Here is a 26,386-nt window from a genome sequence, read left to right on the forward strand (position 1 = left end):
GAAATTGTGTGGCTGCATCTTCAGAAATGTTCCCAATCTTGGATATTTTCTTCATTCAGGTAATAGGAAAAGTTATCTTCATATTATGCTATTCTTTGAAACAGCTCAGTGTGGTACGACAGATAACAAGAACCGTCTTGGGATGGTGAAACCATTACTACTTTTATTTTTTTTTATAATAGTTAAGTTAGAACAACAAAATCTTGGTTACAAGTTCATGAAAGATAAAATCTTTATAAAGAGAACTTTAAAAAAGGAACAATTGAACCCAGTACCCATTGATGCACACACTCTTTCAAGAAGGCTGAAAAATACTGAGACCCCTGACCAGGAGGTGGGATCCTGCAAGGATTTTCCCCTTAGAGTACACAGCCTCTATTCCCTCAAACACCATGTAAGCTGATGGTGCCAGTTCACAAAATGAATAACGAGATATGTTACAATTGAACCTATATGAAATAGGGAAGATAGGAGGTAGCTATCACCCTTTGGTCTCTTCTCAGGAGTTATATGGCCAGAAATCTCCAGTCCTTATGACCCTGGAAGGCAATGCATCCCACTTTCCATACAATCACTAGTGAAGTTGGCCAGGATAAGCTATTTCAAGAATCGTATGACTATCCATGTATTTACACTGCAGGCTAAGCCACAATAGCCAGATTCATCCAACATGCTGTATTGAAACAAAGCAAACATGTAATAGCTTGGCTCAGTGTACGAATCAGGTCACAGGGTTTCCTGCCTATTCAGTACTCAAGGGTACAGCTATTCAACTTCATCACATAAATATCTGTCAGAATTGGAAATTTAGGTATCATTGGATCTTTAACTGAAGAATTAAAATTTATTTTAAAGTCACTGAAGACAGCAAGGAAAAACATCAAATAAGTTCATCAATTAAAAAATAATTATTATTTTGTGACATTCATTCTTGCAAGTTTCCAAAGTCAGGCAAGCTACTATAGGAAAACTAATGTAAACATCTGCTTTATATATTTGTGTTCCAAGTTCCAAGCCCTTCCTCCTGACTCTTGCAAAGAAACATTTGAAATCATGACTTCTGATAGGCAGAAGGCCAGGCAAGGAGAACTTAGGGAATGGGAAGAAATAGGATGTATATGAGGATACTCCAGATGTTTTCCATGAATATTTATGTAACATTTTAAAGAAGGTCCTCTCTGCCTCTTTTCTCAATGGAAGATTTTATCCAATAGCTCACTGATCAGCTGCCTTCCAGCCACTGAATTCAAAGGCACCAACATACAGTATGTAAAATGTATATTTGTCAGATGCACAAAATGAAAATTGCATTGCGTTGATTTTAAGGCAACTTAAATAATATTAAACATATTAAGCTACCCGTGTTTAGCTCTGACTGTTTTGCATTTACTTTCTCCCTTTCAAGCTCACCCTTGCCTATCCATATCCCCTTCTGCTTTTTCACTTAACACCTGCCTAGCTCCGGGCCTGCCAAAGGGTTGGGAAGAGACAATTGCATTTCTGCCTGGCTAGGAACTACCAATATCAGAACACAGCAGGCTGTTGTTAGCCCATATAGTCCAGATCAGCATGCCAGTGTGGAAGAGACATTCTTCTTGTCTTGAGACATTTGCTGGGCCTTCCCAGACAAGATTTGCCTGAGTGAGTGAGTTTAGCCAGGCAGCAGGAGCCGCATAAAATGGTTAACTTGCAGGCCCACCGCAGACAATATGGGGAATTAATCAGGCCTGTGCTTGACATACTCCCAGTTTTACCTTAATGACCGTAGTTTTAGTCTGTTCTGAAGCCACTTTCTTCCTATGTTTAGGCATAGCAGTTTTTGTCACCATGCTTTGTCTCTAAAGAACCCGTATTCTGCTCCTGGTTAGCCTGGAAGCACAACTGGGCAAGCAGTGGCTGCAGAGATGCCACTGAGATATTTGCTCAGAGATTCTTCTGGAAGCAGCAGCTGGAATACTTTCCAGGTGGTCTGCCCCATCTCAGGACAAAAAAAAAAAAATTGACCTCAGTGGGTTTACTAAGGTTTGAGAGAAAAATTGGGGCGAGAAAGGAACAGGACGTCCGTACAAGTGCAGAATGTTTTGGGCTTTGTTTTCACTTCCCTAAGGTGCCATTTGCCCATGAGGGGAAAGTGTCTAACTGGAACATGAAACGACCCCAGCTGTTGATGGCCAGAGTTACGCAAATAATTCCAATGATGTTCATCACAATTCCAGTTTTAACCTGGAGGGGGAGAGAAAAACAAAGAAAACAATGAGCAGTCCAAAGGTTCTGTGGCTCATTCATAGAGCAAGCAAGAGGAGGAGGAGTCATAAGGCCCATGTCAGTTTGTGACGTTTTTATAACGGAAGGGAATCACACCATTCTCCCTGTTCCAGGAATACATTGTACAAGTGCCCTTTGCTCCCCCTTTTGTATATTCTGGGAAATTCCAAAGAACAAAATGAACACCAACGACCTCCCCCTCCATTTAGAACTTAACATCGTAAGTGAATGGTAGCATTGGACCTTCTGAACTTCTCACAAACTAGGCTCAGATTTAACTGAGATTCACTATTATGCAAGATTGTTTCAATCGTCAGAGATATATCCCTATTTTATTCTAAAGAGGGGGGGGGGAATCCGATGCTGCTGAATTGCAGGAATACCTGGACAAGCTGTTATGGGATAGGATGGGAGCTTTTGGTCCATTTTGTTATTGCTCCTTCCTAATTTATTTTCTGCCTTCAAAGTGGGAGTTACGACTCTGGTTCTATGGAAACTGGAAGGTTAGAATGGATATGTATCACTGAACAACCACTGAGCTTTCTGGTGGTAACAGTAATTTATTTATATCCCACTTTACAAAAAGTAAAGGGTGGTATTTCAACAAGTTCTAAATTAGTAATAGGAATGCCTCAAAATTTACGCTTGGACACCAAATTGAAACTCTAGTTTTATTTTTCAAAAGGAGAACAAATCCATTTTTTTTTCAGAACAGTACTTTTATTTAAGTCCACATTCCAGTTGAATAAAAATTTATCTGGCTTTACAGACACTGCCTCTTGTGTGAGCCTTTGCACACAACAAGTGTGTACAGCCTCTTCTGACAGACACGTAAGCACTTTGAGTGATGTGCCTAAAGGCATACTCTCAAAAGAAAGCAAGTTCAGGATGAAAAATGTATTTTATTTGAGTCAATTTAAACCAAAATGCAATGGCAACACAACACCTAGCTTTACCCTGATGGATACTGAAAATCAAATGAAAGTTGGATCTGGTTGCTATTTCCATGGGACATAAAAAAACACCCCAAGAATGAAAATTAGATTGAAAAATCTTTAAAAATGGATTTCATTTCTATATTCCTGTCAGCTGGACATATCCTTGAAGTTATTATAGCATTACTAACTCAAAGGAAGTTTACCCAGAGTTACAGTATAAACTTGATAGCTTAAATCCCTTTCAATCAAATAAATAATTTCAGCTTTTATATTTTGGCTGGCCCCCAGGATGTTGGAAATACCTCTTGTGCCTCCCAACCCCAACCCTTGCCTTCTTTCTAAAAACTTGGATGTGGACGCTTCAGTTGAAAGCAAAACTGCCAGCTTACCATGTCAGATACGCGGATATGGCCGTATGAGAATACAATGGCGTTTGGAGGGGTTGCTACAGGAAGCATGAAGGCGAATGAAGCACTAAGAGTGGCTGGGATCATGATGTACAAAGGGTTGACTTCAATGGACTGTGACTAGACAGACAAAAACAGAGAAGGAAAGGGAAAGAAGGGAGAGAAACATTTACAGTATTGAACTGACATGTGGAAATATATGCTGGTTTGAAGCAGTAAAGGAATGTTTTAGATGGGTGTCAAACTCAAGGCCCATGGGCTGGATCCACCCTGTAAACAGCAAAGGACCAGCCCATGGTGCATTTTGGGCTATTTTGGCTGGCAAAGGGTTGCAGGAAGCCATTGCAGCTGAAAACAGAGCTTGGGAGCTCCATTTTGGCTGGCAAAGGGCTGCAGGAGGCTGTTGCAGCTGAAAACAGAGCTCGTTTTCACTGCCAGAGTGCTTGGATCACTACATGTACCCCTGACACGAGTGACGTTGAGCTGGTCACGCCCACCCTGGCCCTCCAAGGTCCAACATAACCCTGATGCGGCCTTCAATTAAATTGAGTTTGACACTCCTGTTTTAGAGGCTCCCTCTATCCTTTCTCAAACTACTTCCAGGGCAGAAACACGTCATAAGGGAAACAGTTGGTGAAGCCGGCCAAGGATTTTGTACTCCTTTCAGAAGTGATAAACAAAAGTCAAGGTTGATGTCATCATCAGTTGTGTCTTAAAGGACCAAATTAATGTATATTAGTCTCTTGACTGCCACACCAGAAAAAGAACAAAATAATTTCAGAAGCACAGTTGTCCCATAAGAGCATTGCCTTGGCATAAAAAGCTGCTGGACAGAATTGATATGGTATTAAACAACTCTCCAACAAGCTGTAATTCCAAGGGTAGCTCTTCCCACAATTCAAAACAATGGACCTCTCTCCAAATTAGGAAGAAATCCTGAAAACAGCAATTTCTACATCAAAAATATACCTCCCCTCACATCGTAATCTCATACAATATGTAGTTGCTGCAGTTATGCACTGGAGACAATTTCCTTGTGTGCCCAATCACACTTGGCCAATAAAGAATTCTATCTTGCAATTTGAGCCGTGGTGACATAGTGGTTAGAGTGAAGTACTGCAGACTACTTCTGCGGACTGCTGATTGACAGCAGTTTGGCAGTTCAAGTTCCACTGGCTCAAGATTGACCCATCCTTCCATCCTTCCGAGGTCAGTAAAATGAGGACCCAGATTGTTGGGAGCAATATGCTGACTCTGTAAACTGCTTAGAGAGGGCTATAAAGCACTGTGAAGCAGTATATAAGTCTAAGTGCTATGTGATCAGATTGTATTGAAAAAATGAAGCATGATTGAGGGCAACTGCTCTGAGAAAGATTGTCTCCATATACAAACAAAGGAATCATAAATATTTAGTCAATCAATTCAAAAGCTCCCTCAATATTTCTATCCTGTTTTATTTTCCCTTCCATTTAAATCTGCTTTACTCCCTTGTTCTTCCAAATTTCTCTACAATGTTATTGTTCTCATGGTCATGCTGGCCAGTCCCTTATTCTAACATCCTGCTCCATTGTTTTGTTCACATAACATGTGTCACCTGGTTTCTGAATTAACCCATTGTCTGAATTTGCATAAACGCTGAGCCATAAACTAAATTTCACACAAGATAGAACATCACAAAAAAATTAACCAAGGCTACCTTGCTGTAGGAATGCAACTGTTAGCTTATTTAGTTAACAGATCTGATTATATATGTATTATTGTGTGAGCATAGCTATAAATACATAACTGAAATAAATGTACCTTCTACAGCTGTTTACCCTTGATTTTACTTTCTTCCTTTCCTATTCCTTGTGTTGAAATATTGTGTGTATGTTACTTTAGTAATGGATCGTCTTCTTTGTAACTATGCACATTGATTAAGTTATCAAAGCAACACATCACCCATTTGGTCCTGCTACGTTCAATTAATCAAAGATAAGTCACCTCTTGGAGCTACAAACTGAATCTGATCCCATAAAAAACACTGGATGATCCCCAAGCACCTAATCTGGAAGCCTGTGGATCATTCATGCATCTTGCTGAAATGGTTGTATTATGTGTTACAAAACAAAATCTTCAAAATAAATGTAGGCCATGAAAAGAGCTTTACCAATGATGCAAAGACGGGCAGGAAGAGGGTGGCTGTGGCCACGTTACTGGTACATTCGGTGAAAATGGCGATGACGATAGAGAGAACAACTGCAATGGCCCAGGGAGGAATAGTATGTAGTGGTGTCATCTGATTCCCCAGCCATCTGGACAGCCCCGAAGCCTGGTAAATAAAAGGAGGAAAACTGAGTTAGAAAGAAAATCCCCTAAAATAAAAACATTACAAAGACTAAATTCATATAATTCCCAAGATCTCGGTTTTTAAAATGGAATAGCTGTATTTAGGAATATGATTTGCCCAAATAAATAAGTCAAGTTTGGCTTAATGCGATGGAGTAACTTACCCAACATATTATCACAGTGGCTGAGTTGCTACAATATGCTGAACTACAATCCACCCAACCCATTTTAATGTAAACCAGTGCAAATCCAGGCATATTCCTCTCTTGACTATGAAGAAAGATTGTGCCCTGCAAAGATGAAACATAAATCCTTACGTGGTAGCTAGCTAAAAGTCAACTTCTATTTAATGGTGGAGAAATTTTTTTTATCAACAACTGTTCACCCTCAGGTTTAAATAGAACTTCCAAATTCATAAAGAGTATATCTCTGTATAGTTGGTCTAGGGCCAAACAACTACTGGCTATCAGAAGGCCCATAATACAATATTCAGATCAGAAGAGTGGAAATCATGTCTGTGTATGTTCAGCCTAGAAAACAGATGATTTTCACATCAATCACATTGGAGGAGAAGAGGAAGAATATCTGTTTTCTACTGCCTCAGAGGGAAGAACTAGAACCAGGTAGTAGGAATTGCAGAAAATCACAATTTTTAGTAATCCTCAAAAGAAATCACCTAACAACAGTCTACTCTGGAAAGTAATGGGCGATCTCATTGCTGGAAAGGGGTTTTTTGCCCTCTTTCATTTGTGTCTGATCTTGAAGACTTCCTGGACAAGGCCCTTCAGTTTTCCTGGCAAAGTTTTTCCAAAGTGGTTTCCCATTGTCTGCTTCCTAGGGCTGAGAGAAAGTGACTGGCCCCAATGTCACCAGGGAGGCCTTGTGTCTAAGGCAGGCCTAGAACTCTCAGTCTCCCAGTTCTTAGCCTGAAACACTCCACCAAACCCACTCTCTGGTGGAGCTTAAACAGCAATTTAGTCAAGGAAGATGTACTGACACCTTTGGCTGATTGGGAGATTGGATGTATATGATGTCTAAGATCCCTTCCAAATCTATGGCTGCGTTCACACATACACCACCCCTGATTACTGAATTAACGCACTTAATTCAGTTCTAAACCATCAAAACTGTTCTTACAAAGAGTGGGCAGAATTTAGCCATCCCTCCATAACAAAGCTGCTTTTTCGAAAAATAATGGGTTCATTTCTAAGCCACAAACTTAAGGCTATTGACTCAGCCTTCCATCCTTCCGAAATGAGGAGCCAGATTGTTGGGGGCAACATGCTGGCTTTGTAAATCGCTTAGAGAGGGCCTTAAAAGCACTATGAAGCGGTACGTAAGTCTAAGTGCTATTGCTACATAACATTACGGAGACCTTGGTGCTCTCCGAGCTTGGTTGTTTGCTTGCAGATGTTTCGTTATCTGACTAGAAAACATCAACAGTGCATGATGTTATCTAGCTGGGTAATGGTTCAACTCAGATCTACGGATATTCTATTGGATGCATTATTATTCCATGCACTATTTTTTCCCCATCCCAGCTGCTTACTTGATGGCTACTGCAAGTGCTCTATTAGGCAAACATAGCTTAGTAAGGAATCTCACGAACCCTTCCTTATGTCTCACCAAACATTTTTTTTTGCCTAAGAGGGAAAGCAGGAATCTCAATTTTTATTCCATGAGATGCAAAATGTACTATATATTCTTCACATATACAAAGGAAGCGATGTCCAGTTCCATGGGAGCCACATAAAATCCTCATGCAACTCTTTCCACATCCATGAGGTGTGCGCGGGAGAATTTTCCTATTCTCCTTAAAGCAGAGGTGATATTCAGCCAGTTCTGACTGGTTCTGGCGAACCGATAGCAGGAATTTTGAGTAGTTCGGCAAATACCACCTATGGGTGGCCCCGTCTCCGATCTACTCACTGTGACCCGAGTCCCAGCTGATTGGCTGGGTCTTCTTTTGTTGCCCTGCTGGAAAGCAGGTTAGTGGGGTGGGAGGGAATGGGGATTTTGCAGTATCCTTCCCATGCCACGCCCACCAAGCCATGCCTACAGAACTGGTCATAATTTTTTTTGAATCCCACCACTGCCTTAAAGCTATGACAGTAATCTACAATATGTATTTGCCAGCTATAGAGAAAAAAGCTCAGAGTGTCTGCTTCAGAGGTGGGTTTCTGCTGGTTTGGCCGGATCGGACGAACTGGTAGTGGCAGCAGCAGGAAGTCCTGCCCACCTTCCTGAACACTTCTGCACATATGCAGAAGTTTCTGTGCATGCCTAGAACAGTGTTTTTCAACCTTGGCAACTTGAAGATGTCTGGACTTCAACTCCCAGAATTCCCCAGCCAGCGAATGCTGGCTGGGGAATTCTGGGAGTTGAAGTCCAGACATCTTCAAGTTGCCAAGGTTGAAAAACACTGGCCTAGAAGTGTTAGGCACGCACGCACAAGCAAACTGGTAGTAAAAAAAAAAATGGGAACCCACCACTGGTCTGCTTCTAGTCAGCCAGAGCTCAACTATAACCCAAAACACATCAGAATATGAGCAGCAAGATCTTTTGGGTGACCATATGCTCTGCGAGGCATCAACCCCAAAAGAAGGGATGTGCCTGGCTGGGAGGCACAGGAACCTCTTTGTCTGGCTCCTGTGTTTCTCTCTCCTGCCAAAGCTCTTTGCGGGGGAGAACAAGGGCACCCTGTTCCTTACAGTCACTGACTGCTCAATTTGAATGGCTGGTATTTTTGAATTAAACCTACAATTTAAAATGTTGCCAGATGAGCCATGCTGAATAACCAACAAGCTTGCAGCCTAGCTATTAGATGCTGCTTCCCAAAAGCTAAATTTAGGTCAAGTTCTCCTAGTCCTGATGCCATCTGAATGCAAACGGCAGCTGCCTGCCATTCAGGCAGAAGCACTGTGGTTAGGTGCCAGGCAGCAGGGTGGGCAGCTCTCTTGAACCCCACAGAAGCTCATATGCAGAGTCCTGAGTGGTTTGCTGTTAGCAGCCACACTTGCACACAGCAGCCACGTTTTCTGGAAAAGCAAAGCAGAATGTGCTAATGGATCGGTGCAGTGTGCTGGTCCAAGCTGCACACGAGAACGTCACTTGTTTTGTAATCAAGGCTTCTCCAGAAAACGTAGGACAACTTTACCCAAGAGCTTCAAACCCCTATGTCATAAGATGTTGGTCTTTCGCTTTTCTAAACTGTATTTAAAGCCCAGGATGCCCTAATATTACCTACAAACATGAATTGGGGCTTCATGAGTAGGAACAGAAATTATACTTTGTTGGTTTGTTTGTTTATGTCTTGGATTTTGAGGCCACATGGTTGATTTATGATATTTTAAGGACTACACAAGTAGCATCCCCCAAAATTCAACAGGGGCTCTGCAGACAGTCCAATCTCAGGGCTGGGAACAGAACCAGGTCCTTAACAAACTCCCAGAATGCTTAAAGAGTGGAAGCCATATGTATCTCCATCAGTGGTGGGATTCAAATAATTTAACAACCTGTTCTCTGCCCTAATGACCAGCTAGATAGTTGGGGCTCGGTGGTCATGTGACTAGATGGGTGTGGGTGTGGCCAACTCAACATCACTCACATCCCAAAAAGGTGCGAACTGGCTGAATCCCACCACTGATCTCCATAGACATCAAGCAATCATTTGAGACATATTGGTACCTCTTCACTGAAAACTCTACATTAGACCAGAGGAAAATAGCAGAGCAGTAGCACTTAGACTTATATACCGCTTCCCAGTGCCTCTCTAAGCTGTTTACTGCCACCAACAATCCAGGTCCTCATTTTACCCAGCTTGGAAGGATGAAAGCCTGAGTCAACTTTCAGCCTGGTGAGATTTGAACTGCCAAATTGCACGCAGCCGGCAGTCAGCAGAAGTAGCCTGCAGTACTGCACTCTAACCACTGCGCCACCGTGGCTCATAATCTAACCCTCTGCACTGTACAGTCCAAGGGAAGATGTTTTTTTTTTGTTGTTGTTAAGGAAAAATCTGCTCCTCACAGCAGATTGATTGCTATCAATAGGGCTTAATTTGGATCCTGAGCAAGTTTTATGCAAACAGAATAAGTTGGTGATTTCTAATTTAGAGGTCAGCTGAAAAATAACCAGGGTTGTGTATGGACAGAACCAGTGTTTTATTTAACCATAGTTTGAACAAGCTACAACGGCTGAGTTTATACATCACACTAAGAAATAAAGCATGCTTTATAAACCATAGTGGCTGGGTCCATCCATTGCATAAGCTCTATCTCCACAAAACTAATCATGCTTAGTATGTTATGTGAGTGCAGCTGCCAAATTTCTAATTAAACATACTTTAACCCAGGGGTGTAGCCCGCGGCCCAGATGCATCACGCACTGGCCATGCCCACCAGAGGTGGTATTCTGTTGATTCACCCCCGTTTGGGCGAACCGGTAGTGGTGGTGGGAGGCTCCAGACAACCTGCCCAGACGTCATCATGGGCGCTCTGCTTATGCGCAGAAGCACCGTGCACGAGCAAGTGAGCGCAGGTGTGCTCCTGATTCTGAACCAGTAGTGAAGGTAAGAGGATTTCATACCTGATGCCCATGCCTGGTTTACCAAAGGGGAGGAAAGATCGCAATACATCACATGACGACAACATTACACCACGAGTTTGACATCCCTGCTGTAACCAATTCAATTAAAATTTGGCAGCTGCGCTCACACAATATACTATGAATAATTAGTGTTAACTTTGTTTGTGTGGTTTAACTCAATTTACAACCCCTACCTGTTTGCTTAATTTATGTAGAAATATAGAAACCGTGTAGAAATATAGGACTCCATGCACATACAGAGAAGGATGTCAATTTAATCACGGTGTTATATGAACAAAGCACAGTAGGATAGGAAAAGAGCTCAGAAGGCTGGGTTCACAAAAACAACAACAACACTCAACCTGGTAACTACAGCCATGAGATTTCCACCATAGATTGGATCAGGTTTGCAAAATATGTTAAACCACAAAAAAACAATTACATGCAAGCAGCATGTAATAATGCAGCCAGCGATTCTGCCTTATTACACTGATCCATGTGGGTAAGGTGCAACCATTGTGAATGGACTGGGTTTCCCATTGTAGGATGAATGCTACCAAACAGAATTCCTCTTGCAACGGAGTTTAAGCATTACATGTAGGAAACAAGTGCCAAGGACTTACATCACTCCCATTGGCCAAAGCAAAGCCACCTCCAAGTAGCAGCACAATATTCCAAGGCAACTTCTTCTGAACAGTTTTCCAATCCAGCAACGGGGGTGGGAAAAATTGTTCCTTCATATCTGTAGAAAGAGCAGAATAAGCTAGATGTCTCGGAAGGGGCCTGGGGTCAGAGGAGGAAATACTTTATTTCCAATACCAATTCTTTCTTTCCAAGAAAGTAGATGAAAGGCTTAATGCCATTGTGAGGAATGCATGTTTTGTCTACACTCCCCTGTTGAAGTAGTCTGGAGAATAGTATCAATTGTTTATGTTTCGGATACAATCAGAACATTCCCCAAACAGCAACACGTATAGATGCCTAGTCAACAAGGAGTAGCTATTTTATATTTCTCTCTCAGCCTTTTGATCTAAAACTACTCCTGCTTTACCCACGTCCACTCATTCTGATTGGGTTTTTATTCTAGTCATAATATACTTGCGACAGTAGGGAATATGCACATTTCAAAAATACTTTGGAATAAATGCTTTTCACACAAGCAAGAACAACACCTCCCTTCCAGGCATTAAAACAACGGTTTTTTTTTTTTCTTCGGCCTAACTTATAGGTTCTGAAGCACTTCTGAGACATTTTTGAAGTATCCTCAAACTTGTTGAGTCCCCGCATGACTCATGTCTCCATGTGAACAGGATCATTCCATTCAATGCGGCAACATGGAGCATCACACAGCGGCCTAGGCCTCAAAAGCCTTCTGATTCCATCCCCTGAAGAGCAATCTCCTTCCTACCCTGCTTCTTGTGAAGAAACTGCTCTTCCGTAGTTCAAAGATGGGGAAAAAAGCTTCCTGAAAGTTTCCAGGAATGAAGGAGAAAAGTAGTGATGTTCATCGTCTTTACCTTCCTCAGCCTCTTCCAAATCACAGCTTTTCTGGCTGTGGAAACCACATCTGGGCCTCATGGAAGGAAGAATGAAGAGCAGTAAGGCCACAAACATGGCCACCGTGGCGTCAGTTACATACCTGGAATGAATTTTAGAAAAAAGATAAAGGAGACCTGAGAACTGAGGCCCATCTTAATTTTTTTCAGCCCCTGAAGCAACCTATCAACCAGTGGGAAAGGTTCATCCTTCCTGAGCCCAGCTACTAAACATCTTGAAGTGCGCACAAGTGAGCCCTCTGTATGATGGGAATCAAGATCGCCATCCCTCAGCCCTCAATCTCTCCTGGAGTACGTGTATATAATGCTCTGTTTGGTGGCGATTTAGCAAATCAATAAGATTTCCCTCAACTTTGCCTCAATTAACCTAATGTCTGTGTTTCAACTTTGAAATATAAACAACTTCCAGATCAATTGTACGACTGACTTGGGTCAATATTTGTCATGAATCTGATGCTATCTCCTGACCTCTCTCCAAATAGGTTAGGATGATGTCCACTGTATTATCTTATAAACATCCTGCAGAGAGAGGCAGGGTTTGCCCAAACTGTTTACTCACAGCTAAGCAGAGATTTGAATTCAGTACAGGATGACAGGGTGCTCCATGCTAATCATTGTATTATAAAGCCTGAGTTGCAGCAAACCTCCTTACAAATTCTCTGCTTTTCCTCCCTCTGGAGTGGATGGTGCTAATTTACATGTATGTCTTCAACATATGCAAGTGCAGCGATGCTCTGCCGATTCACTATCAACCATAAGCTCTGTGCCATCTGGGAAGGTACTCAAAGCTCTCTCAAGGTAGTCTCTGTCTTTGCAAGGCAGTTATAATACCCACTCACTCTTTGTCTTTATTGAAGAGAAAAGTTGCCCAGCCTGGGACGAAGCCTGGATCTCGGGTGAACCAGAGGAGAATGAGCAGTGTGAAATTCATGAGGACACTGATTTCAGCGAAGGAGATGGGCCCCAATTTTCGGTATTCCTCCTTCAGCACGTTAAGAGCAGCCTTCTCTTTCTCAGACTTTTGGCTTCCACAACCCCAGGTTTTCCTAAAGCTGAAAGCACAAGTGAATGGTCAAGCTGGCTGGCTAGGCTTTTTTTTTTTTTTTTTTTTGCTAAATGGTTTAAAGGACAGATGAACAGTTGTCAGCATTCTCTGACACTAATCTGTGTACTTTACATGGGCTACCTTTGAAGATCACTCAGAACCTTCAGCTGGCCAGAATGCAATGGCCCAAGAGTTCTGGTGGTGCTGCAGGCTTTACACTAGCTCCCTATTGGTTTCCAGATGCAATCCAGATGCCTTTGGCAACACAATATTCATTCATTTGCCCAAAAACTTACTTGAATCCTATAAAGGAAAACTGAAGCCAAAACCAGGCCAGCGCCAGCATCAATAACATATTGGGAAAAGCAAATCCAAACCAGGAAGCGAAATTCACGATGTCATCATTTCTGGGAAACAATCTGTTTGCAGAAAGAAAGAAAAAGATGTGATTGTGCCCTGATCTAGTGGCCTTTGGCACACTGAAGGTAGATTGGGATGGGTCAACTCTGGGAAGCCCACATAATGGGGTGCTAGCCAGTGGTGGGATTCAGCTGGTTCGCACCTATTCAGGAGAACCAGTTGTTAACTTTCTAAGCAGTTCGGAGAACCGGTTGTTGGAAGAAATCTCATTTTGTTTTGTTTTTTCACTTTACAGGGCTAATCCTGTAAGGAAGGCAGGAAAGAAACATTCTGGTGTTGTTGCCCTGCTTACAGAATCTGCCTCTCCAGTTAACCCTTATTACATTGTAACAACTAAGGCGAAGCACCCATCGACGTGAGAGATGTTGAGTTGGCCGCGCCCACCCAGTCTCATGACCACCGAGCCACGCCTACCCAGCTGGTCATTAGGGCAGAGAACCGGTTGTTGAATTATTTGAATCCCACCAAAAGGATCGTGTCCTCTTTCACAAAAGGGAACCCAATGGGCAAGATTTGGGTGGGTGCTTTCATATGACCTTGGGAAAATGCATTTCTCGGTGACGGTTGACAATTACAAGGAACATAACCTCAGTTGGGATCCCAGGAGGAACGAATGAGTCCTCAAGATAAGGGAAACCACTTCCCACTCTGGTTTCAAAAATCATAAGTCACTAGGGCACTTACTGATTCATCTGACCTTTCAGGACCAAGTTAGGGCCAGTCCCTGTAAGGGTGGCTGTCCCACCAATGCTTGCTGCGTAACACACACATAGAGTCATTCCCTTGTTAGTGCGCTTCTTTTCTATCCTGTCTTGCTCTTGAGAATCATCAGGAAGGTATCCATTGCCTACAGATGGAGAAAAACAAGAACTGCTTGGCCTACTAAAAATCACCCTTGAGATGAGAAGAAACAGTAGAGCACAAAATGAACAGCAGAAGAACAGTTTTCAGTTAGGCTCCCAATACCTGCTCTCAAAGTTCAAAAGCCAGAGAGATAGCTTCTTCGTTATCTGTCCTAAACATCTGCCTATCTGGAAATGTATTCTCTCTGAACATGGAGATTTCATTATGCATGACTGATAGCTTCTAGTAGTCTATAGAGTTTACAGGTGGGTGGGTATTTAGCCATCTAACATCAACAAACATGATTATATCTTCTGCCAGCAAACAATTTGCTTTAGATTTCATCAGTGAGAACTGTTCCCAGGCAATTTTTTTTCCTTTCCAAGCTGGAAACTGGTGGGCTGAACAGAAAGATTTAAAATATAATCTTTCAGATTTTAATTGGATTCATCGGTTTTGTCACAAAAATGCCAACATATTTAATATGTTAATCCACAGGGGCTCAATTTACACATTGCAATAAGCCACACTGTGGCCTGTTACAGGCGCATGAACTCAGCTACTGTGGTTTACCAGCTTTGGTTTATTCATTTGTTGAATTTCTGTACTATATTCCCCAATCTTGTGATACAATGTGTGAATTAAATTGGGCCCTATTTAGACAAGCATAGTTAACAGAACCAAGGCTTAACATGGTGTATCACTCTAAGGCAGTGTTTCTCAACCTTGGTGACTTTAGGTCCTGTGGACTTGAACTCCCAGAATCCCCCAGCCAGCTATGCTGGCTGGGGGATTCTGGGAGTTGAAGTTCACAGGCCTTAAAGTCACCAAGGTTGAGAAACACTGCTCTAAGGAAAGAAGGTTGTGGGGTCTGGAATATTGGAGAACAATTTGTCCTCTCTGGCTGAGATGGTGGATGATGGCTTGGAACCTCTCCAGTGTCTAGGTGGCAGTCTCCTTATCTTTGACTGCTTTATTATTGCGTTAGTAAGCAGAAAACACCTTTTGTTTATCTCCATTTATGTTATTGCTCTATAGTGATAAATTATGGGTCCAAAGGCAAAAAGATAGAGAAATTGATCCAACCACCACCTTCAATTTTTAGAGAGAAAAGAAAAACTTCACAGAATTGAGGGGTAGAGGAGTGTAGAGATGAGCTTGCAGCAACTATTAGTAAAACATGGGAACAGTCTGGGGCAACAGGAAAGTATGAAAAAGAAAGATTGCCCTGCCTTGACTCTCTTTGATATGAGAGTAATGTGTCGCAACTTTGGCAACTTTAGGCTATGTGGACTTCAAGTCCCAGAATACCCCAGGAGGCAGCCATGTAGAGGGTAGAGGGTAGGAAGGAGAAACACTGCTGGGCTTTCAAAATTCTGTTACTACAGCCTATATTAATAAAGCAGAGTTCCAGTATTTCTTCGACTTCAGACATGAAGATGTTTAAAAAGCCATTATGCTCAGAGTTAGAATAGAATAGAATAGAATAATCGACTAGACTAGACTAAACTAGACTAGACTAGACTAGAATAGAATAGAATACAATGCAATACAATAGAATAACAGAGCTGGAAGGGACCTTGGAGGTCTTCTAGTCCAATTCCCTGCTTAGGCAGGAAACCCTTCACCACTCCAGACAAATGGTTATCCAATCTCTTCTTAAAAACTTCCACAATTTTCTGGAGACAAGTTGTTCCACTGATTAATTTTTCTATCAGGAAATTTCTTCTTAATTCTAAGTTGCTTCTCTCCTTGATTAGTTTCCACCTATTGCTCCTTGTCTTGCCCTCAGGTGCTTTGGAGAATAGCTTGATGAGTTAAATAGTTGATGAGTTAGAACTCTTTTAGAATAACTGAATTTATTTATGTAAGTCGTGATTTCAGTGGATGAATCGAAACAGTAACTTGAACGTGAGGTAAAGACTCAGACAGGAGCATGGCAGAGTTTAAATCTTTAGTTATTAAATCACATGAAAATGTATTCAAAAATCCTGGGAAACAGCAGGTCATAGATGTTGAAACAATGTTGAAATGAAATAAAGATATTCAAGATTAGACTCACTCACAGCATTTGCTGTGATTAGATTTTTCAAATCCACAATATGGGTCTATATATCCTGCATTTATCTCAGTAAGAAGGATCTTTGGCATGAAGTGCTAATAAAATCATGCTTTTTCCTATCTGTCTCGATGTAATTTGCAAGAACAAGTTGTTTAATGAAGGTTTTTTTTAGCAGCAAGACCCAAAATACCATAATTAAACCACTTTTCTTTTTTCAGGGCAGTCTGTTTAACCTTGCGTTCTGGGATGATGAAATTTTTAAAATAATTTTTATTAAAAGTGTTACACATAACATAAGAACACAAAGTAATACAGATTAAAAAAGCAAAAGATGGAAGGAAAAAGGAAGGAAAAAAGCAAAAGTGCAGAAAGAAAGAGTAACAAGAAGAGTCTGCTATCTATTGTAGCAAATATAAGTATAATTACAAAATTATCTCTTAGTCCATGATTACAGTATAAAAAGGCTCAATTTCCCCCCTATTATCCAGGCTTTTTGTTCTGATCATCAAAACTAAAAGTCTAAGGGCACTTTTTTTATATTTCATGTAAAAAGTCTATAAGGGATTTTCTGTCAGCCATAAATATAGATACGGTCTTTTGTCTAATCAAAGAAGTTAATTTATCCTTCTCCACAAGCCTCCATTATCTTCAGCATCCATTTCTCTATTGTGGGTAATGTCAAACCTTTCTGGGATGGTGCAATTATTTCATAAGCAGAATGCAGTTAATTTATTGGGTTAGGATGAGCTGAAATGAGCTAGCACTGTGATGGCGAACCTATGGCAAGTATGCCACAGGTGGCACATGAAGCCCTCTCTGTGGGCAATGAGCCATCATCCAGTGGTGGATTCTGGATCCCGGTGCAACTGGTACAGTGCAACGGGACCCAGTGTCCACCACATGAACGTGCACAGCATGCACGCACAACGCACACATGCATCCTTACCTCCTGCGATGCTCCGCGACACCTCCATGATGCTCCAGCTGCTCAACAGTGGAGCGCAGGTGCCGTACACTCTGTGCACATGCACGGAAGCGCCAAAGAGCTCAAATACAGGTAAGGATGGTGGGCAGGCAGGTGGGCCCTTCGGAGCACCATACTAGAACGGTACCCGGTATTCCCAGCACACATTGGTATGCCCATACCAGGGCGTACTGCCTGCAACCCACCACTGCCGTCACCCCAACTCAGCTCCACCATGCATGAGCACGCACCTCCCACAAGTCAGCTGATTTTCTACCATGCATGCGTAGGTGCAGGGTGCATGCAGGAGACGTGCACACATGCATGAGGGAGCAAGAGGCTGCAGGAAGGTCTGCTAGATTCAAAATGGGGTGCAGGGGCGCACATATGAATGACAAAAAGGTTGGCCATCACTGAACTAGCACCTGTGTGTGAGGGGTAGGTTATGTATACATTTCTGAGCTCCGTTTCCTTTCAGTTCAGGTGGAATGGGCCCTCTGCTATCCTTGCTGGGATTATGGTAAAGAACACGTTAATTCTTGGAGAAAGACAATCTTGAAAAGACAAGGGTGCTGCTGAGCAGGCTTTGTAAATTAAAACCAGCAATTGAAATTTGGCTTGCAAACTTGCAGTGTCGGTGCAATACCATTCCTCCCATTAGCTGTTAGATACTGCATTTTTAATCAACTGCAACTTCTGAGTTGTTTTCAAAGTCACCCGTATGTAAACATGTTGCAGTAGTCTAAACAGGTGATAAGGGCATGAGAATTACAACACTTCAATTCATTAATGAGATGGTGGTCTAATAATTGTATTGCATTCATTAATGTCTACTAAACATCATCCAGAGGTTTCATATAACTTTTAAACATCTTTATTTAGCTATGAATCTGGTGGTTATGGATGGACATTTTCATTAAATTTTCCATCTTCATTTAGACTCTAATGCTACTCCAATTAAATTTCATTATTGTACATAGAAAAGGCTAGTAGCTTTTCACAACAAATGCAGTGATTTGCCCAAAAACCGTGGCAAAAAAGGTTATAAAATCAGATACAACTTGCGTAACTACCTTGCTTTGGAACAGAAATTCCACCATTTAATCATTACACCACACACAAGATCATATTTATATGTTCTGCTACTATTATTGTACATGCCTCCTTGAATTTTTTTTAAATTAACATTTGGGTCATGGTTAAAGAAACTTTGAATGCATAAGTGCAGGACAGTCTAATGCAAAACTACAGAAAGTTTTTACATTCTGTAAAATTTAGCCAAATTGAAATTCAATTCTCTTTCTGGAGCCAACATTGTACTGAATTGCACCAGTGATATTGGGGGTGCCCTGATAAAATTATTGGCTTGTTGACTGAAACAGCAACTTTAAAATAACATAAGCAATTTACACTGCTAAGTATGTGAAGAGCAAAGACATAAGGACTCTAACAAATCAGCAAGTTTTTTATTATTATTTACACTTGACCTTATAATACTGAGTTTAAAGATTAACCAGGGCAGAAATTAATTGCTTCTTGAATAATGTTGTTTTTCCATAGATCACACTTAATTAGACTGTTATTTAGCTACACATTTACTTCTTCAAGAAATAATAACTACTATTAAATCTATAACAAAAAAAAAACATACTGGAGGTGATACTTTATTGAATTGTACTGAAATTTGTTCCCATTGTATATTGTTGGTGGTTTATAAGAGTCTTTTTTTTTAAAAAAAATCTCAATTTAAATTATTTTAATTGAATAATTAAACAATAATTAATTACACAATTAATAATTATTTGATTATTTTAAACAATTTAAATTTTAAATAAATTTTAAATAATAGTAAATAATTTTGAAAGCTGGTAAAGAATCTACTGGTCTACGCATCGACTGATTATACACATGATTATCTAATTCTTACTTAAGTGCTGATGCTAACATTTTGATTCTTGCATATAGATTACAAATGAGATTACCTTTGTTTAGTTACCCCTCTACAATCCAGTTTTATGAAAGATCTAATAGTTGAGTATTAACTGATTATTAATTATGCACTTTCACAAAAGTTGGAATTGGCAATAGCATTTCATTGGCAGTGGAAAAGGGTCTTTTGATATGGTGAAGCTGAAATTTATTGAAACAAGTTTTAGTCAGAATAATTGGATGAAAATGTAATTGTGCAGTTCTTCAGCCAGATTGATACAAATTGAATTATCAGCTCAACTAACATGAAGTTGATTAAGATTTTCTTTATTTTTAATTTAATATTGGAACTATTATGCCTTTCTTGTTAAGGACGTAAAAGCAACTAAATACATAGTTACTATATGTTGATAATTTATACTGATCAATATAAATGTTTTTGCCAAAATGTGTTGGTATAATACAAAAGTTTAATTCTCAGTCTACTCAATTAATTGAACCATTTCATATACATCTTACTGGTTCAAATGTGTCTAAAGATATTTCTAAAAAAGTGAGTTTTACTTGTATGATTTATTTTAAATAAGAGATTAAAAAGTTTTATTTGTAAATGTAAATATTTCAAATTATATCTAAGATAAAAATGACTGTAATTATGCCTAGTCCAAATGTGTTAGTGACATCAAAAGTTCTTAATTATGAGTAAAGTGTTTTCGATTATTCCAAACCTATGGGGTTTTCTTTAATGGGTAATTAAAGAACACATTTAGGGCACTATTAATTATTTGCAAGAACTTTGAAATAAAAGAGTTAGAAGGTATCATATTGAATAATCAATGGCTAAGAGTCTGAAAGGCTATTAAGTATTATAATCTTATGATGAGATCCATTCAACAAAAGGTGTTTTCATGTTTCTTGGATAATGTTTAAAAATTGAAGAATGTTTAAAAAGAGTAGGTTGTCAATATGTTAAAAATATAACATAATGAAGTGGACTAACGTACTATATATGATATCAGCTTGTTCAACAATTACTCTATCCACACATCTCAATATTGTTGTGGGAAGAATAATATGTTTTAAAGATATGGATGTTATTTTCAAGTATGTGTTGAATCTATCAATATATGAAGAATTATAGTTTTAACAAGAGTAGGACATGGAAAAAATATGGGAAAAATGTGCATCCTTTGATTTAATTATTTGCATTTGCTTTCCATTTGTGAATGTTTCAATAAAAACTTTGATTGACATTATTATATGTGACCAGGCTGTATTGCTATATTTAAAAAATATTTCCTATCATATATGATTTCTTTGTTCTTGTTCTTTTTTCTCTCATTTCAGTTTACTTATTTTTCTTTTCTTAGTGTATTTCCTACTTATTTCCATATATAATGCACCTACATGTAATCAACTAAAGATAACAAGGGGCTCCAAAGAGCAGGAAGTACAAAAAGTACACACCACATAATACTTTGTTGTCAAAATTAGTAGCTTCTGGGCTCTACTTATGTTGGCAAACTGATAATTCTGTTTATCTTTAAGAGAACGTGAGGTTCTCATTTACTCTCATCCGTGTCATAACTGTGTCATTGCACTTTCCCCTATTTAGTTCATGTAGCATTTTTGCAGCTTAAATCAGTAGCCGGGAAGCTGCCAAGGATGTAAATCCCAATTGAATTTCAGAAACGTCGCTTCCTTCTATCTGCTGGGGAGGGAATCCACTCACCTTGCACAGAGGAGACTCCTGTGGCCACCTTCCCTTCCAGTTCAATAGCATTGTTGATGTGTCCGGCAGTTGATTCCATGACTGCCAACTCATGCTCTGAATTGTTCATCTGTTGTAGCACAGCCTGAATGATGGGAACCATCATAGCGGTGGTTGCTGTGTTGCTGATCCACATGGACAGGAAAGCCGTAACCCCCATAAATCCCAACATCAGGCTGAAAAGAGACACAGTGAGGGGAGAAGTTTCTCATAAATTAGAACCACCACATCTGTATTTAGGCCTTCCATGCTGCCATCTGATGGTGATCTGAGCTTTTGCTGCCCAGATCTGGAGCCTCTGCTAGCTCAATGATCTATTGAATGAGGATTAACTCCTTGGGATCAGACTGAAAACCTATGGATTTTCCCCTTCCTCTTGTACAACCAGCATATTCAGGAGGGGAGTCGTACATGTTTCATTTTTGCATAATAGCCTTAATCTCCCCTATACATATAATCCAGCCTGGCCTAATTTTGGGGAAAGGGAGAGAAGAGTTACTACTTACAGTGCAGGCTTCACTCCAACAATTAGCAACACCCTGAGTGCAATCCGCTTGTGCAGGTTCCAATGCTCTACCGCAATAGCCACAACCAGGCCCCCAATAAAGAGCATATTTGTGTCCTTTAGGTACTGCATGCATACCTGAGAGGGACAGAGGATGGCAAATGTAGCATTCTCCCTGCCAGGGAGCATTTGGACACATGCAGAATGCTTGTTTTGTAGCAGCAAGGGTACGGCTTGCCTCTTAAAAGTTAGGAAGCAAGCTTCAATACAGAACAAGGACCAAAATCTGCTTTTTCAAAATGGTAACTGGACTTTGGAACATTTCACTTCTCATCCAAGAAACTTCTTCCTTCTTCAGAACAGCTCAGAACTGAAGAAATTTCTTGCATGAGAAGGGAAACATTTTAAAGAAAATACCAAGAAAGTCCAGTTGCCTTTTGGGGCGGGGAGGGGGAAGCATCTTTGGGGCAACCATGACCTGGATGATTGAGACTCTCCATAGATAACTGGGAGCCAACATTATAGGAACCTATGTTACAAAAGTCCAGACACCCTTCTTATCACCTCTGTTCCTTTTTTTCCTATTTACTTCTAACTTTACAGGACACCTATGTTTGTACAAACTAGATCAGATTAAAATAAGGCTGAATATTCTTGTTGCAGCATATAGTTGGAACCCCCAGCCCTCATCCTAGCATATAGAAGCTGCGGTGGCACAGTGGTTAGAGTGCAGTATTGCAGGCTACGTCTGCTGACTGCTGGCTGACTGCAATTTGGCAGTTCAAATCTCACCAGGCTCAAGGTTGACTCAGCCGTTCATCTTTGCGAAGTGGGTAAAATGAGGACCCAAATTGTTGGGGGCAATAGGCTGATTCCGTAAACTGCTTAGAGAGGACTGTAAAGCACTGTGAAGCGGTATATAAGTCTAAATGCTATTGCTATTGTGTGAATAAGTCCACCTTTGTAAGTGACCATGATTTACTGATTTGAGAATAACGTATTATTTGAACATAACAAACAACTGAACATAGTGGTTGTGTTCTGTTAATCCACATTTAGGGTTCAGTGTCTTGTGTGAACAGAGTCAATATTTCTCAACCTCTTTCCACTGGATGAAGATTATGGGACTTTTTAAAAATCTAAATTCAGTTCGTGATTTCATCAGGGAAGTAGAAACTAAAACTCTATGATGAAAAGGGTTTTACCCTCATTGCTTTTGCTCTTACCTTTTTTGATTCCAGGATGCCAAACATTGGGAATAAAATGACTGGCAAGAGAGATGTCACAGCTAAAGGAATCACCTCTGTGCACCAGTACACAGCCATGAGAATGATCACATAGCCACATTTGGCCTCCTGTGGACAAGGAAGCACACATTCAGACACAGAGAGGCAGACATAAATATCTATAGCATTTTAAACTCTGGATCACAGGCTATGATTTAAGAGTGCCTAGGATGTATTCTCGGGATGCAAAAAATGCAACCTGTGGCATAAAACTCATCAGCACAACATTCCTGATGCACAACTCATTTTTCAGTCCTTGGTTATTTCTGCTCATGACATGATGCATAAAGCCTGGTTTGCTTTCAGAGGAAAATATATTGGACACTCCTGCAGAAAATTGCAGAAAATACGATTGCAGAAAACAGGACTTCAGCAACAGAGTGGCCAATGCCCGGAATGCTCTATTTGACTCCGTTGTTACATCCTCAAACCCCCACAGCTTCAACCCTAAACTGTCTACCATGGACTTCACCCCATTCCTAAGAGGTCTGTAAAGGGGGTGTGCATAAGTGCACCAGCGTGCCACTTTCCCTGTCCTACTGTCCCCGTTTATTTGTATTCATTTCCTTTCTCCATGTCCATGTTCATACTTATACCTGCTACCTTGTACATGTTTGACAAAGTAAATAAGTAAGTGAATAAGTAAGTAAGTAAGTAAGTAAGTAAGTAAGTAAGTAAGTAAGTAAGTAAGAAAGAAACAAACAAAAAGAAAGAAAGAAAGAAAGAAACAAAAAAAGAAAAGAAAGAAAGAGGTGTGTGTGAGAGGGGGAGGGAGGGAGAGACTTACTTACTTACTTACTTACTTACTTACTTACTTACTTACTTACTTTACTTATTTTTGGGACACTGTTCTAGTAGCTCTAACTTCTCACACTAAGATAGGTAAATCAGTGTCCTTAAGAGTTACTAGAAGTGTTTTTCAATCTTGGCAACTTGAATATGTCTGGACATCAACTCCCAGAATTCCATCTGGCCATGGTATTCTGGGAACTGAAATCCATACATCTAAAAATTACCAAAGTTGTGATGAGATACTAGAAGCAAATAAAGCAACCTGTCACTTTTCAGGAGCCACTAACAGCCCAGATTTCCTTATCTATCAGGAACGGAACTGATTATTCCTCTGGAAATTTCATCAGCCATTTTTGGTGCATGGAGAGGAGGGGATTCCCCAACCTTCACAAGTCCCTGCCTGTAATCAGAACGAAGATGCTAAATCACAATTTAAGTGCCCACAACTCAGGTAATGTTGCATACACATGCCAAATTAAACTGCTAATGAGAGAGTAAGCTGGTCTGGAATTTGTGAAGTCAATTTTCTTGTGGGAAGACTAATTTGAGTGGCCATAAACGGTGCTTAGAAGCTCTTGGGTGCAAATGCTTCATACTAGTTAATTTGCCCGTGCCCAAAATGACTATGTAGAAAGCCATACTTGAGGGCAACAAGTGGATTCATGTCCTGCCAGACTTGCAAGTTTCACTCTGGACTAAACAACTGATTTTTCACCCTTGCAGTAGAATTTTATATTAACCCTATCATGCCTAACGGGAGGAAAGCTTTATTGGATAATTACCACAAGCAGCTTTAAAGTACCTTAAAGATAAAGAATGTATAATTTGCCTTTAAGGTAAGAAGACTTTCGTTACAGACCAACAGCCCTATTGTTTGTCTAGAAATTACTATGTAATATTTGTCGGAGGGGGGGGGTGTTTTTGCATGTGCAAAACAGACTTCCATAATTTTGCTACCAAAGCAAAAAACAGATATTAATTATGACACTTCGGTTCAGCTCTATTTTGTCTGCAGCGTAGACAAGCAATCATATGCCCTTCAGGTATTGTGACTTTAAAATTCCCCAGCCAACCTGACCCATGGCAAAGGGATGAGCTTCCACAAATATTTGGAAGATACTAGATTGATTACCTACATTTCTGGATTTTCTTGGACAGATGCAGATCCAAGGATCCAATGGTTAATCAGATTTAAGGTCTGTATGTTCTGCATATTTCAATCATTGTACAGTGTTAAATAATTCTCATTTCTTTGCAAAATGTTTCCAGATCTTATCTATATTTCACTACCTAGAACGATACTTCCCAAATCTAAATAAATTGGGTAAAGTTATATTTTCTTTGAATAATGACACACAAACCCATTACCCAATCACAACAAGGACATTTAAATAAGACTTTCTGATAAGCCGTAAAAAGGCCTTTTGGATAAGTGGTTTTGAGTAATGAAGGAAAAAGTTTGGGAAATGCTGACTTAGAGGATTATTTGGTTAACAGCTTCCTCTGCGTGTACCAGAGAGGAGTATACTAAGAACTGTGTGCGCACACAGAAGATCTCTGTGCATCTCAATCCTTTTCACCTACTCACCCTTAGAAGAAATGGTCTCCTTACTTATTTAGAGCAAATAATTAATTCAGAGGTCAAAGAGACCAGGGAGGCTTAGAAATTAACAAGCCGGTATTGAGGGAAAAAAATTAAGGAAGAAACACATTCATGTCTTGTGGAAAAAAATGTATGGTTGTAACTTGAGTGAGAAAACTCAGAACAATTGGTGATTAGCCCTGCTTCCCGCAGCAACACAGTGCAGTAGTTATTAAGGAGACAAACACAGCCCAATAGAGAATACAGGTAGTCCTCGACTTACAACACTTCATTTAGTGACCATTCAAAGTTACTGGAAAAAGTGACTTCTGAAGCCTTTTTCACGGTGGTGAAGACCTTTGAAGCATCCCGGTGATCAAGTGATCAAAATTCAGCTGCTTGGTGCCTGGTTCATACTTACATCCGCTGCTGTCTCCCAAAGTCATGTGATCACCTTTTGCAACTTTCTGACAAGCAAAGTCAAACGGGGGGAGCCAGGTCACTAACTTATTAACCACAGTGATCCACATAACAAATGTGGCAAGAAAGGTCGAAAAATGGGGTAAAACCCACTTAACAAAATGTCTCACTTGACAGAAATTTTTGGGCTCAATTGTGGTTGTATGTGGAAGACTAGCTGTGTTGCAGAGTGGAGTCAGAGGCAAAAAATAAATACCACCAGAAAATTCAAACAGTTAAAGCAGTGGTGCTATTCAGTCAGTTTTATCCAGTTTGGGTGAACCGGTAGCAGCAGTGGCGGGATGCTCCGCCCATCCACCTGGACGTCATCCCATCCCATTTTTGATGCTCCGCGCCTGCACGGAAGATCCTGTGCACATGTGGAAAGTCCTGTGCACCCGTGGAAGGTCCTGTGCATGCGTGGAAAGTCCTGTGCATGCGTGGAAAGTCCTGCGCATGCACGGAGGTGGCGCTCGCACTTACATTTGGAAACCGGTAGCGAAGGTAAGTTGATTTCACCCCTGAGTGTGGGTGGGATATGTTGTGTTAGCCTTCACCATGTGCCAAAGCAGCCAAATTGCAATCTGGAAGGATCCGTGGCACGACATAACCGCGAATGTCAAAAGCGCACCGACAACACCGCGGCGCTA

At 40.5% G+C, this 26,386-nt stretch overlaps 1 protein-coding gene across 1 annotated transcript in view; it reads right to left on the reverse strand.

Moving 5' to 3' along the window:
- Positions 1-137: 137 nt before the first annotated feature.
- SLC13A5 (solute carrier family 13 member 5) overlaps positions 138-26,386 on the reverse strand; it is a 30,449-nt gene continuing 4,200 nt past the window's right edge. The window contains exons 2-12 of the mRNA XM_014067266.2: positions 22,844-22,972; positions 21,619-21,755; positions 21,074-21,288; positions 14,228-14,390; positions 13,420-13,542; positions 12,918-13,130; positions 12,040-12,161; positions 11,146-11,264; positions 5,760-5,921; positions 3,593-3,730; positions 138-2,223 (exon numbers count right to left, since the gene is read on the reverse strand). Of these exons, the coding sequence (XP_013922741.2) occupies positions 2,095-2,223; positions 3,593-3,730; positions 5,760-5,921; positions 11,146-11,264; positions 12,040-12,161; positions 12,918-13,130; positions 13,420-13,542; positions 14,228-14,390; positions 21,074-21,288; positions 21,619-21,755; positions 22,844-22,972 (1,650 nt within the window). The 3' untranslated portion in view covers positions 138-2,094. The remainder of the gene's footprint in view (positions 2,224-3,592; positions 3,731-5,759; positions 5,922-11,145; positions 11,265-12,039; positions 12,162-12,917; positions 13,131-13,419; positions 13,543-14,227; positions 14,391-21,073; positions 21,289-21,618; positions 21,756-22,843; positions 22,973-26,386) is intronic.

The sequence above is a fragment of the Thamnophis sirtalis genome, unplaced genomic scaffold (assembly GCF_051295495.1).
Source record: "Thamnophis sirtalis isolate CommonGarterSnake01/CBP01778 unplaced genomic scaffold, rThaSir2_p1.2 scaffold_6, whole genome shotgun sequence".
NCBI classification, from domain to species: Eukaryota; Metazoa; Chordata; class Lepidosauria; order Squamata; family Natricidae; genus Thamnophis; species Thamnophis sirtalis.